At 55.7% G+C, this 24,431-nt stretch overlaps 2 protein-coding genes across 7 annotated transcripts; one reads left to right on the top strand and one right to left on the bottom strand.

The window, feature by feature from the left end:
* On the bottom strand, positions 1-12,807 carry NCAPH2 (non-SMC condensin II complex subunit H2). Of its 6 annotated transcripts, none has more exons than XM_039235925.1 (20): positions 12,594-12,807; positions 7,578-7,679; positions 4,871-4,926; positions 4,533-4,617; positions 4,387-4,455; positions 4,182-4,261; positions 3,963-4,096; positions 3,623-3,703; positions 3,056-3,186; positions 2,353-2,415; positions 1,942-2,008; positions 1,640-1,747; positions 1,491-1,544; positions 1,283-1,353; positions 1,107-1,200; positions 947-1,018; positions 779-834; positions 582-683; positions 340-489; positions 1-274 (listed from the first exon to the last, which is right to left on the bottom strand). In XM_039235925.1, the coding sequence occupies exons 1-20, from the start codon at positions 12,699-12,701 to the stop codon at positions 134-136; spliced, it is 1,824 nt and encodes a 607-aa protein (XP_039091856.1). In that variant the 5' UTR covers positions 12,702-12,807; the 3' UTR covers positions 1-133. The 6 variants fall into 6 exon arrangements, with proteins under 6 accessions (XP_039091856.1, XP_039091874.1, XP_039091865.1 ...); XM_039235943.1 differs by having other exon boundaries at positions 779-831; XM_039235934.1 differs by having other exon boundaries at positions 947-1,015.
* Positions 12,808-12,950: 143 nt separating this feature from the next.
* On the top strand, positions 12,951-17,566 carry LMF2 (lipase maturation factor 2). The gene is made up of 14 exons (XM_039237085.1): positions 12,951-13,083; positions 13,564-13,817; positions 13,973-14,001; positions 14,137-14,354; positions 14,432-14,610; positions 15,054-15,195; positions 15,330-15,464; positions 15,534-15,639; positions 15,713-15,809; positions 15,880-16,062; positions 16,167-16,335; positions 16,454-16,565; positions 16,639-16,735; positions 16,826-17,566. Exons 1-14 carry the CDS (start codon positions 12,990-12,992, stop codon positions 17,129-17,131), a joined length of 2,121 nt encoding a protein of 706 aa, XP_039093016.1. The 5' UTR covers positions 12,951-12,989; the 3' UTR covers positions 17,132-17,566.
* Positions 17,567-24,431: the final 6,865 nt, after the last annotated feature.

The following is a 24,431-nucleotide window of genomic DNA, read 5'->3' as shown; positions in this document are numbered from 1 at the left end:
TTAGGTGGGATGGCAACACCATTTTATTGGGCTGGGCCAGCCAGGAAACAGGGGTAGAGTGAGCAGATGCAATGCCCAGCACCCATGACGGATGGAGCTCCAGAGCCCACCCCTCAGCCTCCACGCTCCCCACTCAGGGCTGGGCCATGGAGGGGGCAGCGTAAGTCTGGAAGCGCTTGTGGGCCCGCTGGTGGGTGAGTAGTCTCAGGGACATGGTGTCCACAGCTGCCTCCAGCCCTGGCTGCTGGGTGATCTCCACTGTGTGGTCGTTGGCCTATAGGGATAAGGTGTCAGCAGAGTCGGGGACCACTTCCCTCCCAGGCTCCCCAAGCCACTCACCAGCTGCAGGGAGGCCAACATGGAACGACACACCTCGAAGGCAGGCTGGCCAGCTACTAGCTCCGCAAAGGGACACCACTGGTTGAGCTGGCTGAACCTTGAGACCACCTGGTCCCCATAGGTGTGGATATCAAAGGGCACGTGCTGTTCCTGCAAGAAAGAGGGGCAAGATCCTGGGGCAAAACCGAGCCAGGCAGCAGGGGAGTCCTAGTTGTCAGCCAGGGCTTGGCCCAACCCCTCACCTGCTCCTGGAGCAGGGGCTGGATGGTGTCTTCCCAGTGCCTGATGCGCTCACTCAGCTCCGTCTCCTGCACAAACTTCTGAGACGTGGCGATGAAGAGCTCCTAGGGCAGAATCAGGAAACTGCCACCTTCTGTGCATGGGGGGGGGGGGGAGCGGCCCTCACCCAGCCCCCCCCCTCACCTGCTCTGAGACCTACCACATTCCTGCGGACCAGCTCTTCATAGCTCAGGGATGCTGGCACGGCCTCTGCTTCTGGAAAAGGGGCAGCTATGAGCTGCTGCGGGCATGGGCCACACCCCTTCCTCCCTCCGCCATCCTCAGGGGCCCCTTGTGGTCCCCTGGCCAGCAGGTCACTCAGACCTACCCAGGTCTGTGGCTTCCCCGGGCTTGGCCTCCTGAGGCTCTGCATACTCCTCAGGCTCTAGAAAGTCATCTGCTGGCAGACAGAGAAGCCCCCACAGGAGGCATGTTGGCTGGCAGTGGATACTGAGCCCCCACCCCGGCCCACCCCCGTAGGCTCCCACCTGCTGCCCCCAGTTCCTCCAAGGAATCCTCCAGGCGGTCCTCTTCCACAGGCCATAGCCCCTCCTCAGGTCTCGGCAGCCACCGCTCTGCCATCTGTGCACAGAGAGCATCTATGAGGGGCACTGCTGTCTCCCACCCGGGACCCCGCGGGGTCCAGACAGCGACCAGTACTTGCCTCCCTCCTCTGCAGCTTCCGGAGAGTCTCCAGCTGCTCCTTCACATGCTTCCAGTACAGGACCTCCATGTCTGCACACAAAGCCCATGTGAGAGGGACTCCCGTGCCCTACCCAGGCCCCCCTCCCCAGTCCACCTAGAGCCTCGTGTACCCCCAGGCCGAGGGGAGGCAGGCACTCAGCGGAGTGCACACACGGCCCTGACCTCACCTGCAAAGGACGGGCCTTTTCGTCGGGGCCTCCTGCTGTCAGCGTGCTCAGCATCTTCAAGAGAATTTGGTCAGGAGGAACCAAGCCGAGGCCCTATGAGCTGGACCCAGACCCTCCTGCCCTGGCCCAGCCCCACAACACCCACTCACAGGCAGCCAGGTACCACTGGTGGAAGTCCTGCAGCTTGGTCACACCCTTTCTCTTGCGCTTCTGTCCTGGAGCCTCCTCCACACAGGGGGGCACAGAGTAGGGCCTACCTGGGGGCAAATGGCTATGTCTCAGCGCACAACTTCAGGCCCTGGGGCGGATGATGGCACCCATGAGCCCGAGGAGCAAGTGCAAAGCGCATGAGGCAGCATAGCCCCCACCAGAGCCCACCCTCATCTACCACTAGTGCTCCAGAGAACCCACCCACAGGTGCCCGAGTGAAGATGTCACTCCACCCAATTACCTTTTTTGAAGGGCTTAGCATCTAGGGAGTCAAAGGGGTCCAGGCTCTGCCAGGGGTCTGGGGTCTCCTGAGCAAAGAGCACAAGCAGACCCTGGAGGGAGCAGGAGATGTGCACCTTCCCTCCAGAAGTCCAAACACTGAGTGCAGTGACAGCCAGCGAAGGGCTGACCACGTTCAATCCAGGACCCAAGGGTGACCCACGAGAGAGAGACGTGCCCCAGAGTGGCAGAAGATGGGATTCAATTTCTGGGGGAAGGAAAATTCCTTGCAGAAGAGAGCACAAAGGGCGTCAGGCTAGGAGCCCAGGCATCCAGGACTCTGAAAGCAAGCAGGAGTGAGGGGTGGGCAGTGGAGCCCCAAAGCACATCCTCCCTACTGGGGGGAGGGGGTCTGACCCCCGCTAACCCTCACCTTCAGCAGGGACGTGGGCTCCCGTCGCTCCCGCAGCACACACCTGCTGGGCTGGGCATCACTCTGCAAAGAGACAGCCCCAGGGATCTCTCTCTCCTCCTCCACCCAAGGCTGGGGCACCCCGGTAACTCTACTCTAGGGTTGGATGTCAAGAACCCTGCAGGGACCCTCTTAAGGAAAACAAAAACTTGAATTTTAGGAGAACATACAGACTAGTAAACTAGTGGTCATGGGCTACTATTTTCTTCCTTTAAAAAAATACCCAAAACAGAAAACAAAAGAATACAATAAACATGCATGTACCTACCCATCAAAATTAGAAACATTAACATTTTTCCTGTATGCATCAGGGCTTTTCTTTTAATAAAAAGATTTCTGAGCTCCAGGCTGGAACACAAAGGCAGCCCTTGGGGATGGAGGGGGGCAGCAACAGCCTCCAAGCCCCCTCCCCTCCCGCCAGCCTGAGCTCAGAAGAGTCAGCTTTGGGGACCAGCCGCCACCCTAGGTGGCACCATGACCACAGGGATCAGACCCTTGAACCCCAGGCCACCTCTCTAAGGAGCAGCAGCTATTCTGCTCAGAAAGAGGACAGGTGTGGAAGGCACCGCTGGGAAGAGCTGGGTGCAGGACCAGAGGCCTGCGGGGCTGCAGGCGGGGCCCCCAGGGCTGCCTGTGGCCTCTGCAGGCCCCGCAGGGCTCCCACCTGCTGCGGGCTCCTGGGCTCCGGGGCCTCTGGAGGGGCGCCGGGGGCCACGTCCTCAGGGGGCTCCACTGCCCCGTCTGCGTCCTCGTCCTCATCACCACCTCCAGGCAGTGGGCCTTCTGGAGAGGGGCCTGCGTGGGGGAGCAAGAGACTGGTCAGTCCCAGGAAGCCCAAGACCAAGGGAGGCTGCCCTTGGCCAACACCCCAGAGGGACGGCAAGGCAGTTCCCTCGCTCGGCCCCACTCATTAGACCCAGGCTGGTACGACCACTCCTTTCGTCATGCCCGTGTCACTCGGCTCGTTTTACTTTTTAGCAATTTTCCTCCTGCAAGGCTGCCATCCGTGCGTGCCCGGGGGTAGGTCCGAACCTCACAGGCCCAAGAGCGGTCAGAGGGCAGTCACGAGACCAAGACACCACAGCGGGGCCAAGGTGGGGAGGGAGGCCGAGGCCCGCACGCAAAGAAGCCAGGCTTCGTTGCTCCCCACACCTCACCCCTGGGGTGGCTGAGCCCTACCTCCCCACCCGTACCCTGCAAGTCCACCGTGGTGGAGAGTCTCTCTTCCCACCTGGCTCCCGGGAGACGCTGAGCACAGGAACGGGACTGCACACAGAGACTTCCATTGGCTGCTCCTCAGGCCTCTCAGCCTCTGGAGAAGATGGGGGATTGGACAGGGTCAGCCCAGGGCCTCCCTCCAGAAGGCCCCTCCCAGGGCCCAGCAGAGCCAGGGCTGGGGAAGGAGAGCAGAGACTGAGCTCCTCCCCGGGGCCGAGCTAGCTATGGGCAAAGGGGGCAGAGGGGATGTGGAGCAGGTGCCTGGGGAGGGCGACGGGACCAGAGCCGGCAGGCACAGGGGACTCGACGAAGGGTCCAGCCCGGAAGACCCTCCCTCCCCACCAAGCCCTCACCCTTCTGGTTCCTCGGCAGCAGTGTCTCCACTGGGGACATGCCCACCGGCTCCAACATGAAGGCTCCTCTGGGGTGAGGGGTGCATGTATTCATCCTAAAATCCTTCCGGCTGGCCAGGACCTCCCCCTGACAGCTGTGCTGGCAAAAACACAGCCATGCAGAGATCCTTCCCAAGCAGCCCTCTCCCCTTACCTGACGCCCTCAGCCAGGCTCAGTACCTGTACAGGGGGCTGACATTCTTCTCCATCTCATCAGGGGCCACAAGGGCCATGGGCAGGAGAGGGACGATGAGGACCTCCTGCATGGAGGCCAGGAGCGGGTGAGCCACAGGTCCACGGGCTCCAGGGGGGGAACCGTACGGGAGGGCACCTTCCAACACCCCCATCCGCTAAACGGAGCCCCTGCAGGGGGATGGGCACTCACACGGGGAGCCAGGTCGTTCCTCAGATCCACGTTAGCACGGGAGTCAGGGAGGTCGTCTAGCGACAGGAACTATGGGGAGACGGAGCTCAGGGGCAGCGCCTGGCAAGTGCACAGCAGGCAGTGGCCCCGAACCCAAGAGATCTCACCTGGTCCTCCGCCTCCTGGGGGGCCTCGGAGCTGGCGGCGTCCCCATCGGCCCCACGTTCCCGCACTGAGAGCTGCTTGGCCCGCCTGCAAGAGAATCAGCACGTGGGCATGTGGGAGGCTGCAGGCAGGGCGGACACCCGGGCCTCCACCCGCCGGCTCAGACATCCACCCGGGGGCTCAGACCACCACCCACTGGCTCAGACCTCCACCGCTCAGACCTCCACCCGAGGCTCAGGCCTCCACCCGCCGGCTCAGGCCTCCGGCCTCCACCCGCCGGCTCAGACCACCACCCGCCGGCTCAGGCCTCCACCCACCAGCTCAGACCACCAGTACTCACTTCTTGCCAGAGATGAAATCGAGGGCCTGGTAGACCAGCGAGTACAGGTACTCCACCTGGTAACCAGAAGCAGATGGTGAGGACGCAGAAGGGAGCAGCCTCCCAGAGACGAATGTGTGCACAGAGAAGCCCACTGTCCCCTCTAAAACCTCCAGCACAAGTCCTGCCCACGTGGCTGCGCCAAGAGACGTCTCCAGTCAAACACACGCATCTCATCAGTTGTGGCTGTCTCCTCGTCCTCCGTCCCCACGGTCCATGCAGCCCCAGGACTGGCCGTCTCACACAGCTCTGCCTGTCTTCACTCCCTGCACATGTGTGGCCCGCTGGCCCATCTCTGTGCTGCTCCCACCCAGCACCTACAGTGGCTCCTCTCCGCCCTGCAGGCTCGGGCCACCACCGTCCCATCTCTGGGATCCCCGGTGAGTCTCCGCCTGCCCTGTCACAGCTCCGGCCACAGCCTGTGGGACCCAGCCATTATGGTGAGGGTCAGGATCTCTGAGGTGCTGACCAGCAGGGTGCGTGTGTCCCACCTCTGGGCCACTGTCTCAGGGGTGACACCACCCAAGAGTACACGTGAGCCCTCTTCCTGGCCCCGCCTTTCTTTTAAGGCAACAAATGTTTAGCGCACTTCTCCATAAGGAGCTCTGTGCTAGACACTGAACACGATGGTGAGCGCTAGACATGTGGCCGCTCATCACCTGGGCCCCATTTGTCAGGATCAATAAACACCCGTTTGAAGTGTTCGTTCATGTATACAGGACTGTGCTCTGGCTTCATCCCATCTAGTCTGTCTGAATTGGGTGTCACTGCTGTTCCCATTTTACAGGAGAATAAACTGAGAGAAATGACGTCGCCTGGATCAGGGGTAGGTCTGGGAAATGTACCCAGGGATGCGTGAATCTCAGGCTGCCCTACCTAATCTGGCAGCTGCTAGCCACATGTGAGTTAACCAATTTTAAATTTAAGTTAACTGAAAGTTAGTAAAACCCAAAATTCCTCAGTCACACTGGCCACATTTCAAGGGCTCGGTAGTCACGTGCCACAAGCACTTACTGTCTTTGACAGCACAGGCCACAGACCATGCCCATCATTTCAAGAGTGTCCTACTGGACAGTGCTGACCTAGAGCTTACACTCCCCTACACCTTCCAGACTTTACCATTAACCTTCCACTACACTTGCCGTACCGCACATCTCTCCATCTGTCACCTCACGTTTTGTTTTCAACGTTCCCTACAGACATTCTTTCTCAGGACAAAAGCAGGAAGTAGCAATCTGACGTAACCAGTGAAGCCTTAGCTACCTTAATGACTCGGGTGCCCAGAGGTAAATCCACATCTGTGCCAGTTCAGACTGAATGCAGATTGCTCGCTTGCCCTTCCCCAGTTTGGACCCCACTATCAAGTTCCTTAACACACATCTACGCTCCTACCTTTTGTCTTTCTCCACCCACCAAACGGCCAGTTCTGAGTCAGTGCCTTCGCCCACGTTTCCCTGCTCCTCCCCCAGGGGATGGCCAAGCACTGCTGGGGAAAAACTCCAGAAACGTGCCCATGCTGCCCCTGTGAACAGCAAGGTGCGTTTAGTCTCCATCAGACTGTCTGCACTTTTGGTTAGTCTTTTGTTTTGCATTCCCCTCAGCAAGTATTTTGAACTTTCACCAAATTTCACTCTTCAAATTTCCTACCTGTAGCTGATTCTTAACAGCTGCCTTATAGTCTCCATTTTGGAAACTGGGGCCCTAGGCAGGAACTCCCCAAATGCTCGTGTCCAACCTCTGTACATCAATGTTGACTTCTTCCCCAAGAACCCTGAGGTGAGGTGCCTCTTCTTCTTCTCAGGGTAGGCCTGTCAACCCATGGTCCTGATCCATTCCTCAGCTATCTCTTCTGGAATTGTTTCACCCGCCGCCCCACGGCTCAGCTCTATGGGGTTTAGGCCTGGCTGTCACTGATACCTGCCCCCACCCAGTCCTGATTTCACCAGTCCAGCTAGTGTCCGGGAGCTGGCATGAGGCGGACGAGGGCTGCTGCTTTCCTTACCGCCCACCCTTGTCCCCCATTCCAGTGACTGCCCCCCAAAGGGGTCACGTCATGCCTCCGTATCTCTCCCCACCCCACAGTCTGGTCCTTCTCTCCCTAAAACCTTGGTGACCTTCCAAGTACAGACTCACTGGACACTTAAATCTTTCCTGTGTGGGTCAATTCAGTGAATCCAACGTTTTTGGTCTTATGGTCTTATCACTCCCCCCCCCTGAAATTCTCCACTGCTGACTTCTAGGACACTGTCTTGATCTACCTTTCTCTGACTTTTTCTTCTCGTGGGCACCTCCTAAATACTGGTTTTCTTAGGGTGCTCCCTTCATCCTGCATTTCCTCTTATTCTACAAGGTTTCTATGCGATGGGACTACTGACATTTTGGACTGGATAATTCTTTGCTGCGTGGGGCTCTCCCGTACACTGTTAGAAGTTTAGCATTAGCAGCAGGCCCTGCAGTTATAAATCCAAGACTGTTCTCATTTGTAGTTGTCCAATTATAAATCCAAGCTGTATTAAAAGGTACTGAGGAAGAGGGAGACAGGGGGTGATGGCGAGACAGGTAAGAGACGGGGGCGGGGGGCGGAGGGACAGTGAACCAACCAGCAGGGCAGTGCACCCCAGTCCCACCAGATACGGAAACAGCAAGAGCAGCAGCCAGACGGGCCCACCTTCTTACTGTAGACACAGGCAGAGCCCTGGATCAACAGCGCTGCCTCAATGAAGTTCATGGTGGTTTTCCCTTCATCAAAAGAAATGCAGATCTGGTCCAGCTGCAAAACACAACAGCAGGGCATCAGGAAGCTGACACCTGTGTACACTTCTCCCCAAGAGCCCACCCAGCAGCCCTGCCTCCTCCTGGCATTCTGGCCTGGATGCCTGGTCACCACAAGTAGCCCCTCAGAGCGCTGGCTCTGCTTGGAGGGGGGATGCAGGTCTTTGTGATTTCTCCTCCTTCCTGTAACCTCCCAGCCCTACTAGTTTAGAAAAGGGAGGCCCGAGAGTGTATCAGCCACAAACGGCCAGAGCCGCACAGCAGTCCCTTTGGGGAGATGCTGCACACTGAGCCCATCCAAGGCAAGGCCCAACTTGGACAGAATTGGGCAGGAAGATCCCTCAACCTGAGAGAAGGAAAGGGCAGCCTCAGGGGTGAGGAGACAGAGACAAAACTCTGGGCCTCAATCCTTTGAGCAGAAACTAAGGAAACACTTGTGAGTCCTCGTCCTTCCTCTGCAACCTCTGACCTCCCCGGAGCCCTGGCTCCTGTCACCCCTTGAATGTCAGTGTCCGTGGACCACATGCCCACCCTTCCCAAACCCTCTCCGCCAGGTTGCGGGACTGTGCTTAGAGCAACCCCAACATATCCTTTATCCTCATACTGGAGCCAGGGCCCCCCACAAGCTGGCCCCTCCCCCGCGCATCTCTCAGCAAACAGCACTTTGAAGCCCACTGTGTTTTTTCAAGCTCTTTGCCTTTGCTTTCCACGTGCCTAGGACAGCTGCCCCCAGCTGTGCCCCGTGTGAAGCCTGCAGTGTGGCTCGGACGCCTGGGCCTGCCCTGTAGGGCAATGCAGCCTTCACCTCAGGGTCTGACGCTGGTGTCCAGTAACAGTTTCATGAACAACCCAAGTGCTGACATCAGAGCTCAGCCTGAAAGACACTCCCCAGGCAGATGAAGGGAGAGGCCTTTTAGGAAGAGCACCCACTCCCACAAAGGCAGTTAGCTGACCTGAGATTCTACTATCTAGGAAAACAAGTATTGTGCAAACACGTCCAAAGCACAGGGTGTGTTGGGAGCAGGGTTAGACATTAAACACTATGGAGAGGGAGTCTGGGAGGACACCACCAAGGGGCCACCTCTACCAGTTCCTGAAGGACAGAGGGACTTCTTCAGGTCAGTGGCACATGAGAGTCTGAGTGACTGCGAGCATTCTGGAAACAATTGAAGGGCTTTCCCTGAAACGAAGGACTATGAAGGAGAGGGTAGCTCGGCCACCCAGGCCCTCTTCTTCTCAGCCTAGGCTGGTTCACCCACTCCCTGGACCTCACACTCCATCCACCTTCTAACAACTCCCAAATGCGTGTTCCAGATTGGACCTCCCATCTAAGCCTAAATCTGTATGTCCAACTGCTTTCTTCAAATGCCATTTGGTGGTGGACCCAACCACCTGTCCACAAACCCACAAGTCTTAGCTCCTTCCTGTCTTCTCTCATTTCCCTCCCCCCGTTCAAGCTATGCCGACGTCCCTGCCAATCCCATGCTCCACTTCGACTAAACCATCTGCTCCTCTCCACGGTGACCGTGGCTCTTGCTCAGCCAGCCTCACCTCTTGCTTGGCCCTCGGCACTAACTGGGCTCCCCCGCCTTCACCCCTTCCAGCCTCCTCTTCACAAGCCAGCGCTTGTCTGCAGACACCAGGCAGATGACATCACTCCACTCAGAGCCCTAATGGCTTTTTGCCACTCTTAGGGAAAAAACCCAAATCGCAAAGAGAGCCTTGCAGGCTTACCAGCTTCCCTCTCCAGCTGCCCACCCTTCCCTGTCCGCTGCACGGCAGTCACACAGGGCGACCTCTCCAGGTCCCACGTGGAGCCAAGCCCTTTGCATCCCTGGAACCTGTCTTCTCTCCACATGGAACATTCTTCAGCTCATTCTGACTAGGCAGGTCCTTTCATCCCAAACAAAGTCAGGTTCCCCACATAAACTCTTCATGGAGCCCTCAACTTTTCTTTTGTACCTCTCATCAGCTTGAGATTGCACAAAGACACCATGATGAGGATGGTGGCCTCTGCTCTGCCACCTATCAGATAGGACCGTGAGCCCATCTCTTAACCTCCTTGTAGAACTAATACCCGTTCTAATGACTCCATGTCGCTACTTCCTCAGGATCCGTCCTCCCATAAGGGGGAAGCAGGGATTACTGTTTGCTTGCCACTATTTTCTCAGGTTTTAACATGATTCTTGGCGTACAGCAGACCCTCAACAACACCAAACAAATAAATGGATGAAAGAGAGTATCAACATGATAAGATGTGTTAAAAAAAAAAAAAAAAAACTTTCTGGTAGCTGCACAGAAGAAAAGAGGAGAAAAACAAAATGAGAAGCAGGCAATCAGGATTTAAAGGGCAGAGAAGGTCTGGAAGAGCAAACAAAAGCAGGACCAAGCCAGGAAGTAGACTTACCAGGCATCCCCAAGCACCCTGCTCAGTATGGAAACCTGAACTCACAGCAGCCCCACCCAGCACAATTCTGCATTTTTTCAGCAGTCTAGGTGTCCAAGCAGAGAAGGTAGATCAGCAGATCAAGTATTCATTCAACAAATGCTTATTCTATGCCTATTACATGCCAGGCATTCTACTATGCAAAGGAAACAGAGTATACACATGGTTCCTGCCCTAACAGAAGTTACATTCTAGAGTGGAAACAGACCACAAACAAGTGAACAAGTTAAGGAAGAGCTTGTGATAAACATTCTAAAGAACACAAGGTACCAGAACAACTATTTTAGACAGGCTGCTCACTGACATTTAAACTGAGACATAAAGGATAAGAGGGGATTAATCATGAAAAGAACTGGGTGAAGAATATTCCCCAGTGGGAGCAAAAAATATACTCAGTCAGGAATGAGCTCCACGCTCAATCAGTAGAGTATGCAACTCCTGATCTCAGGGTCCTGAGATCGAGCCCGAGGTTGAGTGCAGAGATTACTAAATAATAATAACAATAATAAAATACATAAAGTTCCTTCTTTAAAAAAGGGGTGGGCACCTGGGTGGCTCAGTCATTTGAGTGTCTGCTGTCAGCACAGAGCCTGCTTCAGATCCTCTCTGCCCTTTCCCTCCTGGTTCTCTATCTCAAATTAAATAAATAAACTTAAAAAAATAAATAAATAAGCTCCAGTGTTGTAGGTTGATTGGCTCAAATGAACAGGTGGAGAGGAGCTCAAGATGAGGCTAAAACAGTCAGCAAGGCTGTGATTCAGAAAAGGAGGTTTGCACTTTAGTCTGAGCTCAGAAGAAAACCTCTGAGGGGATTTAGGCTGGGCACCACTGCAGCTAAGAGTCACACTTGCTACTGGATGGAGCATGAATTGGATGGGGCCAAGAAAAGCTGTTACAGACCCTAGAAAGGAAAGTTTTACATGAATCTGAACCAGGTAGAAAACAGATGAATTCAAGGGAAATTCTGGTGGTGTAATTGACAGAATTCCTGGAGTTTCACTTAAACAGCTCTTAGCTCTCACCTTTTGTTGAACATTAGTGCTATTTACCAAGATCAGGAACACTGAGATTAGAGCAAAAAAATATAGAGCTCCACTTTAATATATTAAATCAGAGATGCTTGGGGAGCCTGGGTGGCTCAGTCAGTTAAGTGACTCTCAGTTTCAGCTCAGGTCATGATCTCCCAGTTCCTGAGTTCGAGCCCCAAATCGTGCTCTGTGCTGACAGCACTGTTTAGGTTCTCTTTCCCTCTCTCTCTAACCCTACCCCACTCTCAAAATAAACAAACATTAAAAAACAAAAAACAAAAAACGGAGATGCTTGTGTGGAATGTCTAAGGGGAATGTCAAAGGTGAGCAGCTGGATAGACAAAATGAAATCAGAAAAAAGATCTGCTGGGGGCCTGAGGGAGCTCAGTTGGTTGAGCATCTCATGGCATAATCCCAGGGTCGTGGGATGGAGCACCAAGTCAGGTTCCATGCTGAGTGTGGGGCCTGCCTAACTAACTTTCTTTCTTTCTCTCTCCTTCCCTCTCTGCCCCTCTCCCCACCTCGTGCTATCTAAAAAAATAAAAAGAAAGAAAAGAAAGACCTGGAATGGAGACATAAATCTGAGAATTGTCCTCATACAGGTGATATTTAAAATCAGGGAAACAAGTGAGATTATTTAGGGAAGATACATAAGATGGGTCCTGCCCAAAGGAACTAAATACTTAAGAGATTGAATAGTAAAGAAATAGTAAGCAAATAACATGGGGGAAAAGATCAGAGCACGTAAACCTGTATCTAAAAAAGAGTGGTCAGCCAAACAGATGCTGCAAAGCTGAATAAGGTGACACTTCTAGCGTCCCATGGATTTGCCAGGATGGACGTCACTGTTGATCAAGACAAGAGCAGTCCAAGTGGGCTGCGGTGTGAAAGCGAAGTGCAGAAACGGAGCAGACAGCGCGTTAACAAGGCCTAGACTCGGCTGTCAAGTATGAAGAAAGACTAAATACTGATGAGTGGACATGACAGTAACCTCAAACTGGTTTCAAAATCCAAGACAAGAAACCCTCTCACTGCGGGGCAGGGCTGCAGCCTCTCCAGAAGACGCCAGCGAGGTCAGCAGAGGCAGGTGCAGAAGGGCTGCACGAAGCGCTCTCAAATACCCAAACATGCACAGAAATTCGAGTCTATTCTGTTACATTATATAAAAATGCCTGTCATCACCCATGAAATCCACTTCGCGGCTCAAGAATAGGTAGCGACCTGTGATGACAACTCCAGGCTAATGTAATAAGGGATGACTTCAGAGGCAGAGACAGGGGTGGAGAAAAAGAAGCGAGCCTGAGGCCGAGTGCGGCCGGAGCGCCAGACAGACCCCGACGAGGAGACGGGGCGGGGCCGCCCAGCAGCCCCCCGGCCCGCCGCCCCGCCCCGCGGCCGCCCCCGCCCGCCCCGCGCCACTTCCCGGGACGGCACTCACCTCCTCCAGATATTCGCCCAGCTGGGCCGCCACGTCCACCTCCCAGTTCTTAGTGAGGTCGCGGATGGGCTGCAGCAGGTGGGCGAAGCGCGCCTCCACGTCCTCCATGTCCGGAAGGGGCCGGGGCGGCCCGGGGACCGCAGGGCAGTCTTCGAAAGGAGCCAGTGTCCTCAGCCCGCCACTGGTTCTGGCGCCATTTTGCTGTTCCCGCCCAGGGAAAGGACGTAGCGCGCGTCGCCGCGCGCACATCTATGACGCACGCGGCAGCGCCGGGCTGCGGGAGCGCGCCGGAAGGGCCGCGGCCAGCCCTGGGGGCGGGGCCGGCGCGGGGGCGGGGCCGGCGGGGCGGGGCCGCGGGTGCCCGAGGGCTGTCCTCCGGCCGGCCGCGTAGCGGACATGGCGGGCTCCCGGCGCCCGCGGCAGCTTTTCCTTCAGGGCGTGGCCGCCGTCTTCATGTTCGCCTTCTCGTCCCTCTACACGCAGATCCCGGGTGAGGGCGCCGAGGGTGGGACGCCCCTTAGCCCGCGCCCTGCGTCTCCTCCTCTCCCCGTCCGACACTCCGCTGACTGGGGGAGGAGTGAGGCCCAGGCCTCGGTGCCTGGGGTAGGGGCTTCGGTTCGTGCCCTGAGGCCCGCGGGGGGCTCGGGGAGGTATGAGGGCGCGCAGGGGCCGGGGCAGAATTCCCAGGGGGGTGGGCCCAGAGCTGGTGGGGCAGGTCGGGGATATGACCTGGAGGAGAGGGGAGCCCCGCTCCGTTGGGCGGGAGGTCCTGACCTGGGGAGTCTGGGAGGGCTTCTGGGCCCTGATCTGGGAGGGGTTGGGGATCAGCGGATTCTCACCTGGTGTCAAGAGTCTTCACGCCCTGACCTAGGTTGGGGGAAGGGTTCGGTCCTGCAGGCCCTGACGGGTGGCGGGAGTCTAGCCTTGGGGGGCAGTGTCCAGGGCCTGGCCCTCATGTGCGCTCCCACAGGCCTGTATGGTGCCGACGGCATCCTACCTGCGCGGAAGACGCTGAGGCCCCAGGGCAAGGGGCGCTGGCAGCAGCTGTGGGAGACCCCGACCCTGCTGTGGGAGGCTCCGCAGCTGGGGCTGGACACCGCGCAGGGCCTGGAGCTGCTGAGCCTGCTGGGCGCCCTGCTGGCCCTGGGTGCACTGCTGCTGCGCCGGCTGCGCACTCTCCCCGTCTACCTGCTGCTCTGGGCTGCCTACCTGTCGGCCTGCCAGGCAAGTGGGGGCCGCCTGCTGCACCCTGCACCACTGAGACCCGTGCCACCAACTCCCTCCAGCCCTGTCCAGCCTCCCCCTCCCCCCTGTCTCTGCCGTGCCTGCCTCTGCAGACACCCCCCCGCCCCCCGCCCTGACAGCCCTTCTCCCTGCAGGTGGGCCAGGTGTTTCTTTATTTCCAGTGGTGAGTGTGGTGTGCGGTCTGGGGGTGGGACTGCAGGGGGTGGGTGGAGAGGGACATGTCCTCCCTGGAGAGGACCCTCTGAGGGGAGCAGCCTTGATGGGGAGGGGCCCTTTGTGCTGTCCGTTCTCCCCATAGGGACTCCCTGCTGCTGGAGACTGGCTTCCTGGCCGTGCTGGTGGCCCCCCTGAGGCAGCGCCCGCACCATAAGCAGGCCCCCCAGGGCGGGCTGGCAGGGGCCTTGCCCCACGAAGACCTCCCCTTCTGGCTGGTCCGATGGCTGCTGTTTCGCCTCATGTTTGCCTCGGGTGTGGTCAAGCTGACCAGCCGTTGCCCCGCCTGGTGGGGGCTTACTGGTGAGGGTCCTGTCCTGGAAGTTGGGGCAGTCTTGGGGGGGCCTGCCCAGCCCTGACCCCTCGCTTACTACCTGCAGCGCTCACCTACCACTACGAGACCCAGTGCCTGCCCACACCTGCCTCCTGGTTCACCCACCATCTGCCTGTCTGGTTGCACAAACTATGCGTGGTGGCAACCTTCCTCATCGAGATCGCGGTGCCCCCTCTCTTCTTCGCCCCTGTTCGCCGCCTGCGCTTGGCAGCTTTCTACTCCCAGGTGGGTGGGGACCTCAGCCATCAGGAAGGCAGGATGTGGCCTTCTTCAGCACTGCCCACAGGGTCCCACTGGGACCGGGTGGCTGTTGCAAGCACTCAGGAAGGCTTGGTGTGCAGAGGGACAGGCTAACCCAGGATGTGAAGGCCTGTCTACGGGGCAGGGCTGCAGCCTCCCTAGAAGACGCCAGTGAGGTCAGCAGGGGCAGGTGCAGAAGGGCTGCAGGAAGCATGCTGAGCTTGGGTCTTGTCCAGGGAGTGGGGAGCCAGGGAAGGTACGAGCAGGAGGTAGAGGACAGTGGAGTGAGAACATACCAGAGGCCCAGGGGTGATGAGGAGGGGATGGGACGCCTGCAGGAGAGCCCTGGGCGTGGGGTGCACAGGGGCAGGCTCGGGAGGACCAGGAGGGGGTGGGCCTCCGGAGCTCTCAGTGCAGACCTCCGCCAGGTTTTGCTGCAAGTCCTGATTATCATCACCGGCAACTATAATTTCTTCAACCTGCTCACCCTGGTGCTCACCACCGCTCTTCTGGACGACGGGCACCTGACTGCCGCGTCTGGCCACAGCCGCTGCAGAAAGACGGCCGCTTGTGAGTGTCAGCTTGTCCCAGACAGACAGCCTCAGCCTAGCCACCCACCAGCAAGTTTCTTTCCCTCCACCACCCCCCAAGTGACCCCTGCTCTAGTTCCACCCCAGCCGACCTGTGACTGTCTTGCTCAACAGCCTGGCCCAGGACGCTGCTGGCTATGCTGTCTCTGCTCTTGGAATTTGCCGTCTACGGGCTGCTAGCCTATGGTACCGCGCACTACTTCGGCCTGGAAGCTGACTGGGAGCAGTATGCTGTCCGCTCCAGAACCAGTGAGTGCCGGCTGGGGGCCAGAGGGCAGAGGCTGGACCGCCCCTCCTCACACCCCTTTCCTTCTGCAGCCTTTACCTTCCACCAGTTTTCCCAGTGGCTGAAGATGGTGACCCTGCCCACCATGTGGCTGGGGGTGGCCTCCCTCACCTGGGAAGTGCTGACTGCCCTCTGGAGGTATGTGGCCCAAGGGGGTGGGGGCAGAGCTGTGCAGGGCAGGCCTGACGGCACTCGGGTCCCCCGCCCCCAGGTGGACCCAGGTGCGAGGGTGGCTGAGGAGGCTCCACTCTGCAGTCCAGCTGTTCATCTTCGGCACTGCCACGGTGGCCTTGTTTGTGATCAGCCTGGTGGGTAGCACTTGGGGAGGAGGGAGGGGTCCGGAGGGGCGGCGCTGAGCCTCTGCCCACCGGCCTCCAGGTGCCATACTCCTACATGGAACCCTCAACCCACGGGCGTCTCTGGACTGGGGCCCACCGCCTGTTTGGCACCGTGGAGCACCTGCAGCTGGCTAACTCCTACGGCCTCTTCCGCCGGATGACCGGTCTGGGTGGGCGGCCCGAAGTGGTGCTGGAGGGCAGCTATGACGGGCATCACTGGGTGGTAAATGACCCCTCGGGCCCCACGAAGCAGGGAGGGACCCGCAGAGGGCAGGGGGGAGGGTCCATCCAGTCCAGGGAGTCGTGCTAACCTACTCTGCCGGGTAGGAGATCGAGTTCATGTACAAGCCCGGGAATGTGAGCCGGCCGCCCCCCATCGTGGCGCCCCACCAGCCCCGCCTCGATTGGCAGATGTGGTTTGCAGCCTTGGGCCCGCACTCTCATAGCCCCTGGTTCACGGGCCTGGTCCTGCGCCTGCTGCAGGGCAAGGAGCCTGGTGAGGCCCCGTGGGAGTCGGGTGGCTTGTGGGAAGGGTAGGGGCTGGCGGGGGCAGGATGTGTGGGAAAGGGTGGGGCTGAGAGAGCCCTGGCTGTGCTGAGCCCACTCCCTTGCAGTGATCCGCCTTATCCAGAACGATGTGGCCAAATACCCCTTCCACAAGCAGCCGCCCACCTACTTGCGGGCCCAGCGCTACAAGTACTGGTTCTCACATCCCGGGGAGCAGAGGTAAGGCCAGGGTGCCCAGTGGGGAGCCGGGGCCTGGGCTCGGGCAGCCCCTGAACGCCCCTCCCTGTTGCAGCCAGTGGTGGCGACGCCAGTGGGTGGAGGAATTCTTCCCACCAGTGTCCTTGGGGGACCCAACGCTGGACATGCTGCTCAGACAGTTTGGCCTCCAGGTGGGAAGGCGTTAGGGAAGGGGAGTGGCAGGGGTTAGCCTCCCCCACAGGGGTGGTCCCCACGGACCTTTCTCAATCCTGCACCCACAGGACAGGGGCCCAGCCCGAGCCCGCAGCTCCAGCAACACCCTGGCCCAGGCCCTCAGCTGGGTCCGGAAACAGCTGTCTCCCCTGGAGCCTTCCACCCTGCTCTGGGGGCTCCTCGCCGCAGTGGGGGCTATCAGGGTTGTGCAGGCCCTACATTCAAGGCCTCATTCCCCCCGGTCTTCACCTCTGGCCAAGGAGGAGAAGCACAGGCCAGCCCCGAAGAAGGACTCTGGAGCGGCCAGCAAACAGGCTGCCCCAGCCCCTGACAGCTGTGCCAGCAATTCCCAGACTCCAAGGAGGAAAAAATAGCTGCGTTCCGTCAGCCACGGGTCCGGAGAGGGTCAGGGTCCCCAGGACGTCTCTGGCCTTCTGCCGCAGCACATGATCCAGCCAGCGTGCCTTAGCCGACTGCTGTGACAGATGCGGGAGAGGGTGCCGTCCCCCAGGGTGGGCTCTGGCCGCCCTGCCTTGTGGAGGGCCCACTCACCCCCAGACACACCCCAACCGTGCCCTCCCCATGGCACCCCCTGGCCTTGACCCACGAGGCAGGCATGTGACCCAGCTCAGGGTCTTTCCCAGGATGATGTACCAGGCTGGGAAGCCCTTTCCCTCTGTGGGGACCCAAGCCTGATGCCCCAGCCCCTGCCCCGGGGGGCTGACCTGCTGAGGCGGCGAGGGAGACGGAAACGCCTGAAACTCCTGCTATTTGGACACAGGAACCAATAAAGGCGTCTCTGTGCTTGAGCACGTGTCTGATGTGTTGTTCCCCCCGCGCTTTGGAGTCCTGAGGACGGCGGGCCTTCCTCACCTCCGGAGGACCAGCTCCTGCTGTCCTGCTGATGGCTGGCCTGGCTGCTTCGATGCCTTCATTCTCCTCCCCTCAACATTCCCCTCTGTGAAATAGAAGCGCGTGGTCCGCACGGCCTGGCTGACCTGTCGACTCCACACATCAAGTCTGCAAGGCCAGTGGCGCAGTGTGGGGCCTGGAACTATCCGGGGCCGAGAGCTCACCTGGCCCTTGCCTTCTTTCTTTGTCCTGCTTCCTCATCTCGGGGAACAGCTGGAGGGGCAGAGCACTGGACCTCCCATGGGCAGGGGTGAAGGACGTGCAGGAGGGGCAGGGCGGGCACCTCAGGCACAGGTCAGAGAGCCGTGGAGCAGCGTGAAAACCCATCACGCACGGGCAGAGTGGTACGGGGTGTGGGTGGGGAGAGGAAGGAGGCGGTCCTAGGTCAAGGGCAGAGGAGGGAGAGCACATCTGAGCACCCAGGAAGAGGAAAGTGGAAGCAGGCATTGAGGGCAACACTTGGGTTTCTGTCTGGGGTTCTGCGGTCCGTCGGGAGGTCACCACCCTCCATGAGAACTTGTAGCCCAGCCTCCCCTGCCTGACTGTCCTCGCCCCCACCTGTCATGCTCCGGCCCTGTGGACGCCTGGTCAGCCCCCGGTGCGCTCAGCTCCTTCCCCCACGTCACTGAACCCCCCTCTTTGACCAGATTTGAACAGAACCCACTGCCACACGTGGTCTACATGGACCTGTGACCTGAGTTTTTGGGTGCCTTCAAGGGTGCTCTTACACAGAGATTAAATGATCTGTAAATTGACTTTTGGCTTAAGACAACAAGGTATTTAAAATTTAAAAACCTGTTCTTTTTCTTCACACCTTTTTGTTTTGTTTTGAGAGAGCTAGTGTGCACTCGAGCGAGAGAGCAAGCGCACACACAAGACAGGGAGTGAGGGGCAGGCGGAGGGAGAGAGAGAATCCCTAGCAGGTTCCACGCTCAGTGCATAGCCTGACGTGGGGCTCAATCTCACAACCCTGTGAGCGTGATCCTGGGATCAGGACCTGAGCCAAAATCAAGAGCCGGAAGTTTAAGCGACTGAGCCACCCAGGCGCCCCTCCCTTTAGGCTTTTAAACTCAATTTGTGAATCTCTTTTGGGTTTTTGTTTTGTTTTCTGTAACAATTTCTTTAAAGAACAGTTCACGTGCCATTCAATTTACCCTCTTAAAATGCACTGGGTTCACAGGGAGGTCCATCTATCACTTCAGTCAATGTTGAAACTTTTTCCTCCTCTCAGGAACCCTCGTTCCCCTTAGCTGGCATCTTGCAGCCCCTCCTTCCCATGCCCTACGCAGCCACACGTCTGATTTCCGTCTCTATGGAGTTACCCATCCTGGTCATTTTTATGAAGTCCACATGAGTAGAATCATACACTTTGTGCCCTTTTATGTCTGGCTTCTTTCACTCAGCATAATGTTTTCGAGGTTCATTCACGTAGTAGCATGTGTCAGAGCTTCACTCCTTTTTCGTGGCTGAATACTATTCCGTTGTATTTTTACATCACGTTTTGATTATTCATTTATCCATCAATGCATATTTGGGTTCGCACCTTTTGGCTATTGTGTATAATATAAATTAACACTGAGGTGCAAGTGATCTGTGTGAAACACCAAACTGTTATAGCAGCTGCTCCATTTTACATTCCCTCCAAGAATATGCCACAGTTCAAATTTCAAATTTATCCATATACTCACTAACATTTGTTATTTTCCTTTTTTGTTTGTTTGTTTTGATTTTGGTTTTGTTTTGTTGTTGTTAATACTCATTCTTTTGGGCTTGAAATGGTATTGTGTGCAGTTTGGAGTTTACATTTGCCTAACGACTAATGATGTTGAGCATCTTCATGTGTTTATTGACCATGTGCATATCTTTGAAGAAATGTCTATGCAGGTCCTTTGCCTGTTTTGTTTCATTTTGGTTTTTTTTTTAATTTATTTTTATTTATTTTTTAATGTCTTAATTTTGAGAGACAGAGACAGAGAGCGAGCAAGGGAAGGGCAGAGAGAGAGAGGGAGACACAGAATCTGAAGCAGGCTCAGGCTCTGAGCTGTCAGCACAGAGCCTGTCACGGGGCTCGAACCCATGGACTGTGAGATCATGACCTGAGCCGAAGTCAGATGCTTAACGAGCTGAACCACCCAGGCACCCCATTTCATTTTGTTTAGAGAGAGAGAGAGATAGCACGCTCACATGAAGGGGGTAGAGTGGCAGAGGGAGAGAGAGAATCTCAAGCAGGTTCCGCGCTGTCAGCACAGAGCCTGACGCAGGGCTCAATCCCACAGCCCTGGGATCATGACTTGAGCCAAAAATCAAGATTCTGATACTCAACTGACTGAGACACCCAGTCACCCCTATATTTTTATCTTTGTTTTTTAATTATTCTTTGCTCATTTTTTCCTCATATATTTCAACCAAAAGCATACTGTAATAGGTTGGCCAAAAGCAGAGATGAGAAGCCTGACATTAAAGAGATTTTGCAAAAACATAAACCGTTGCCGCTCTTGGGGCTCCTGCCTGGCCCAGTTGCTAGAGCGTGTGCCTCTGGATCTCAAGGTCGTAAGTTTGAGCCTCATGTTATTGTAGTTTACTTAAAAATGACAACAACAAAACAACAAATCTATGCCACTCTTAATTTTTTTGAATAGTTATTTTTCATTAAAAAATTTTGTTTTTATGGTAACGTGTAATAAGCTTATTTATACAGTTAGATAAAATTAGTAAGTAAATAAAGAATTTCTTGATTTAATCATCAGTTATTTGCTTTTTGTTATTGAATTGTAGGTTTTTATATATCCTGGATATTTAACCTCTCATCAGATATATGATTTGCAAATATTTTCTTATTCTGCAGACTAACTGTTCACTCTATAGTGTTCTTTGAAGCACAAAAGTTTTTAATTTTTGTGAAGCCCAACGTATCCAATATTTTCTTCCTTGCTTGTACTTTGGTCATATCCCGGAAATCATTGTCAAATTCAAGGTCATGAAGATTTCCCCCTGTGTTTCTTCTAAGAGTTTTAGAGTTTTAGCTCTTACACTTAGGTCTTTGATCCATTTTGAGTTAATTTTTGCATATAGTGAGAGGTAGGGGTGTAACTTCATTTCTGCATGTGGATGTCCAGTTTTCTCAACACCATTTGTTGAAAAGGCAGTGCTTCTCCCCATTGAGTGGTCTCAGTACTTTTGTCAAAAATCACTGACCATATGCAAGGGCTTTATTTCTAGGATCTCTGATCTATCCCATTGGTCCGTATATCTATCTTTATGATGGTACTGTACTGTCAGCACAGACCCCGACTAAGGCTCCATCTCAGAAAAGGTGAGATCATAAACTGAGCCCAAACCAAGAGTCAGACGCTCAACTGACTGGGCCACCCAGGCGCCACCAGGTTGTGTTTATTTCAGCAGCTCTGCATCTTGAGTTGCTTGGGCCTATCCACAGGGGGCGCTGCAGTCTTCCACTGACGCTGGCCACGAGACTGGGCAGTTCTCAGGCATCTGGGGGTCACCTGGAGCATTCCCCAGACCTCTGGGTCCTGCCCCAGTAGCCCTTTCCCTGCGGAGGTGAGCACCCACCACACCTTGCTTGCCTGTCTGACACAGCCATGTGCCCAGCCACACCCAGTCCCAGGGAAGCGCTGCTGCGTCTCTGAGGGGAAGCACTGCTTCCTTGAGAACCACATTTCACAATGCAGCATTACCCAGAGTCACCAGAACAGACTGCAACACTTCCACCAGGGGACCCTGGGTGCAGAAATACTTGCCTCCGGCTCCCGGGCATCCCACCCCCAGGCTTACCAACCACACAGGGCACTCTCTGCACCCTGACTCCCACCGGTGTTGCCAGCAAGCTGGCGCCGTGGCTAGGGATTCAACGGTCCGCTCCATTATTCCATCAGATCATTGATGTGGGGGCCGTGGGGCCCACAGATACCAGCCTCTGCTTTCCCCCTCTCACTCTGCAGAACGTGTTGGGCCGGAGGCAGTGCTGTGCAGTGTGTGTTGGTGACGGGCATTCGTGAGTCGGTGGACAATGATGCCGGACCCAGCCCAAGGGCAGCAAGTCCAAAACGTACAGACGGCTGTTCCTGAAGACAAATCACTGCCCAGTACCACAGACCACATCCGCCACGGTAATTGCACCCCCTGGGGCCATGCGTGCTGTCACTCTGGAGTGGCATACCGGTGGCCCCTGAGTTTGGTGAGAGAGCTGCGTATGGTTGTGCTCCGAGCTGGCCTCCACTCCAGCCTGCGTGGAGCCCATGGAGCAAGCGCTGTGGTTGCTGCGAAAGGAAGTCAACCGGCGTCCGTGTAGCAGGTCTTTGGTCTCAGGACTCCCTACATTCTTAAAAACTGCGGAGCCCCCGGGGTGTCTGGGGGGCTCAGTCGGTTAAGCGGCCGACTTCAGGTCAGGTCATGATCTCGCAGTTCGTGAGTTCAAGCCCCGCGTCAGGCTCTCGGGTGACAGCTCGGAGCCTGGAGCTGCTTCGGATTCTGTGTCTCCCTCTCTCTCTGCCCCTCCCCCGCTCATGCTCTGCCTCTGTCTCAAAAATAAACTATAAAAAAAAATTAAGTGAAGAGTGGCATAGATTTGTTGTTTTCTTGTTGTCGTTTTTAAGTAAACTACAATAACATGAGGCTCAAACTTACGACCCTGAGATCAAGAGTCACACACTCTAGCAACTGAGCCAGCCAGGAGCCCCAAGAGCGGCAACAGTTTATGTTTTTGCAAAATCTCTTTAATGTCAGGCTTCTTATCTCTGCTTTTGGCCAACCTATTACAGTATGCTTTTGCTTGAAATATATGAGGAAAATCTGGCCTCACACAGATATGTTTTCCCTTGGAAAAGGGAAGAACATTTCAGAAACTTTTTCAGATCACCACGGGCGTTCTTCTTTAACACAACACCATATCAAAACTCCACGGAGTCATTTCTTGGTGCTTTGTCGCAACTGGAATATGAAACCATCCCAATGAGCTTCTCGTCCTCTGTCCCAGAAAAACCCACTGGTGTATCCCAGAGCCAAAAGGAGTATCATATGTTGGTCGTTTGGAAAATATCAGTTTCGTTGAGTTACGCAGGTCTTACCTTACCTGAAAAAATCACATTCGCTGATATCACCACCAATCTCATCCTAAAGTCCATGAGTATAAGGAAGATGTTATGTTCACAGTTTGGGCACAGGTTTTCCCAAATCCTGTTTTTTGTTTGAAACCTAAATGTTATCATTGGCAACAAACACTACCGTTGTTCTTCTTGAAGAAACAGCCTCATTTTGTTCGTTGTTAAGAAAATGGCTGCCAATTCAAGTCATAGTCTCACAATTCATGAGTTTGAGCCCCACGTTGGGCTCTGCACTGACAGCTTAGAGCCTGCTTGGGATTCTCTCTCTCCCTCTCTCTCTAAATATAAATAAACTTTAAAAAGTCTTTGTATCGGGGCGCCTGGGTGGCTAAGTGGGTTAAGATTCCAACTTTGGCTCAGGTCATGATCTCATGGTTCGTGGGTTCGAGCCCCGTGTCGGGCTCTGTGCTGACAGCTCAGAGCCTGGAGCCTGCTTCAGATTCTGTGTCTCCCTCTCTCTCTGACCCTCCCCTGCTCATGCTGTCTCTCTCTCTCTCTCAAAAAGATAAATAAATAAAACATTAAAAAAATTTAAGTCTTTTTTAAAATAAAAAATAAAAAGAAAAGAAAAAAAGAAAATGCCAGCCAAATGCCCGAGACCAAATACTTACGGTTTGTCCAGTAAGTGCTGTTCCAGAGAAAAGGCTCCTGTGGACCTCAGTAGAAGCGCTTTGTGCATCAGTCCTGTTTTGCCACACAAAAGATTAAAAAAACCCACACTCAAAGATAGAGATTTAAGAATATCAATAACATTTACAACTGCATTCTTAAGTAAAACAGACCTTTTTGTGACTTGGGGTGTGTGGTGTTGGATGGTCAGGACCAGCCATTGGGGACGCAGCCTGGCTGGTTTGGGGCCAAGTGGCCACACCCCTGCCCCACCCAGTCACCTGACCCTCAGCTCGGTGAAAAGGCAGATGACTTCACCGGCCCCTGAAAGGGTCTTCAGGGACACCAGAAGAACCACTGTCTTGGTGCAGATCATTTCTGGTTTCAGGCCATGGCTTGAACCTGAAATTTAAAGATTTGAACTTGCCATTAGTTTTTTCTTGGGCCGTCTGTGCCCTTAGGGGCAGCCCCTTCCTCCAGTGCCTGCTCATTGTCCCCCAGGCCTGGCCTTTGAGAGGCTCCCATCCAGCATAGCAAAGGCCATTCGCGCAACTTCCCATCCCTTCCACCACACTGCTCCAAAGTTCTGCCTTAAATGGGCCCGAGAACAAATTCTAGATTCCTCTAAGGCTCCCTTGCTTGCAACCCACCTTCTCAGAGGGAACGGACTGGCTCATTTAAAGAGAAACATGGCGAATTGGAAGCGCACTGGAAGGCTGAGCCTTGGGCCTGGGGGAGAAGCAGAACCCGGGGAGTTAGAGCAGGAGAGGGCCCCTGCAGGGGGGAGGCCAGCATGCCTGAGAGCCCAGCCCTACTCCCGTCTGTCTGCAGGCTCCTCGGCTGACCCCAGTGCCTAAGCCCAGTGAGGCCTGAAGGTCCCCGGGGGGACAGAAAGATGTGGCCCTGGCCACCCTGGCCACAGCTACCCACCCTGGAGCTTTTGGAAGGGACACAGACAGGGTCTGGGGACCTGGGGACAAGAGCAAAGATGGCCTCTTCTGCCGTGCATGGGGGAGGCTCCCCAGAGATGAGA

Source organism: Hyaena hyaena, unplaced genomic scaffold (genome assembly GCF_003009895.1).
Source record: "Hyaena hyaena isolate Hyena2069 unplaced genomic scaffold, ASM300989v1 scaffold_4, whole genome shotgun sequence".
In the NCBI taxonomy this organism is placed as follows: domain Eukaryota; kingdom Metazoa; phylum Chordata; class Mammalia; order Carnivora; family Hyaenidae; genus Hyaena; species Hyaena hyaena.
This window is presented reverse-complemented; position numbering and strand designations above follow the sequence as displayed.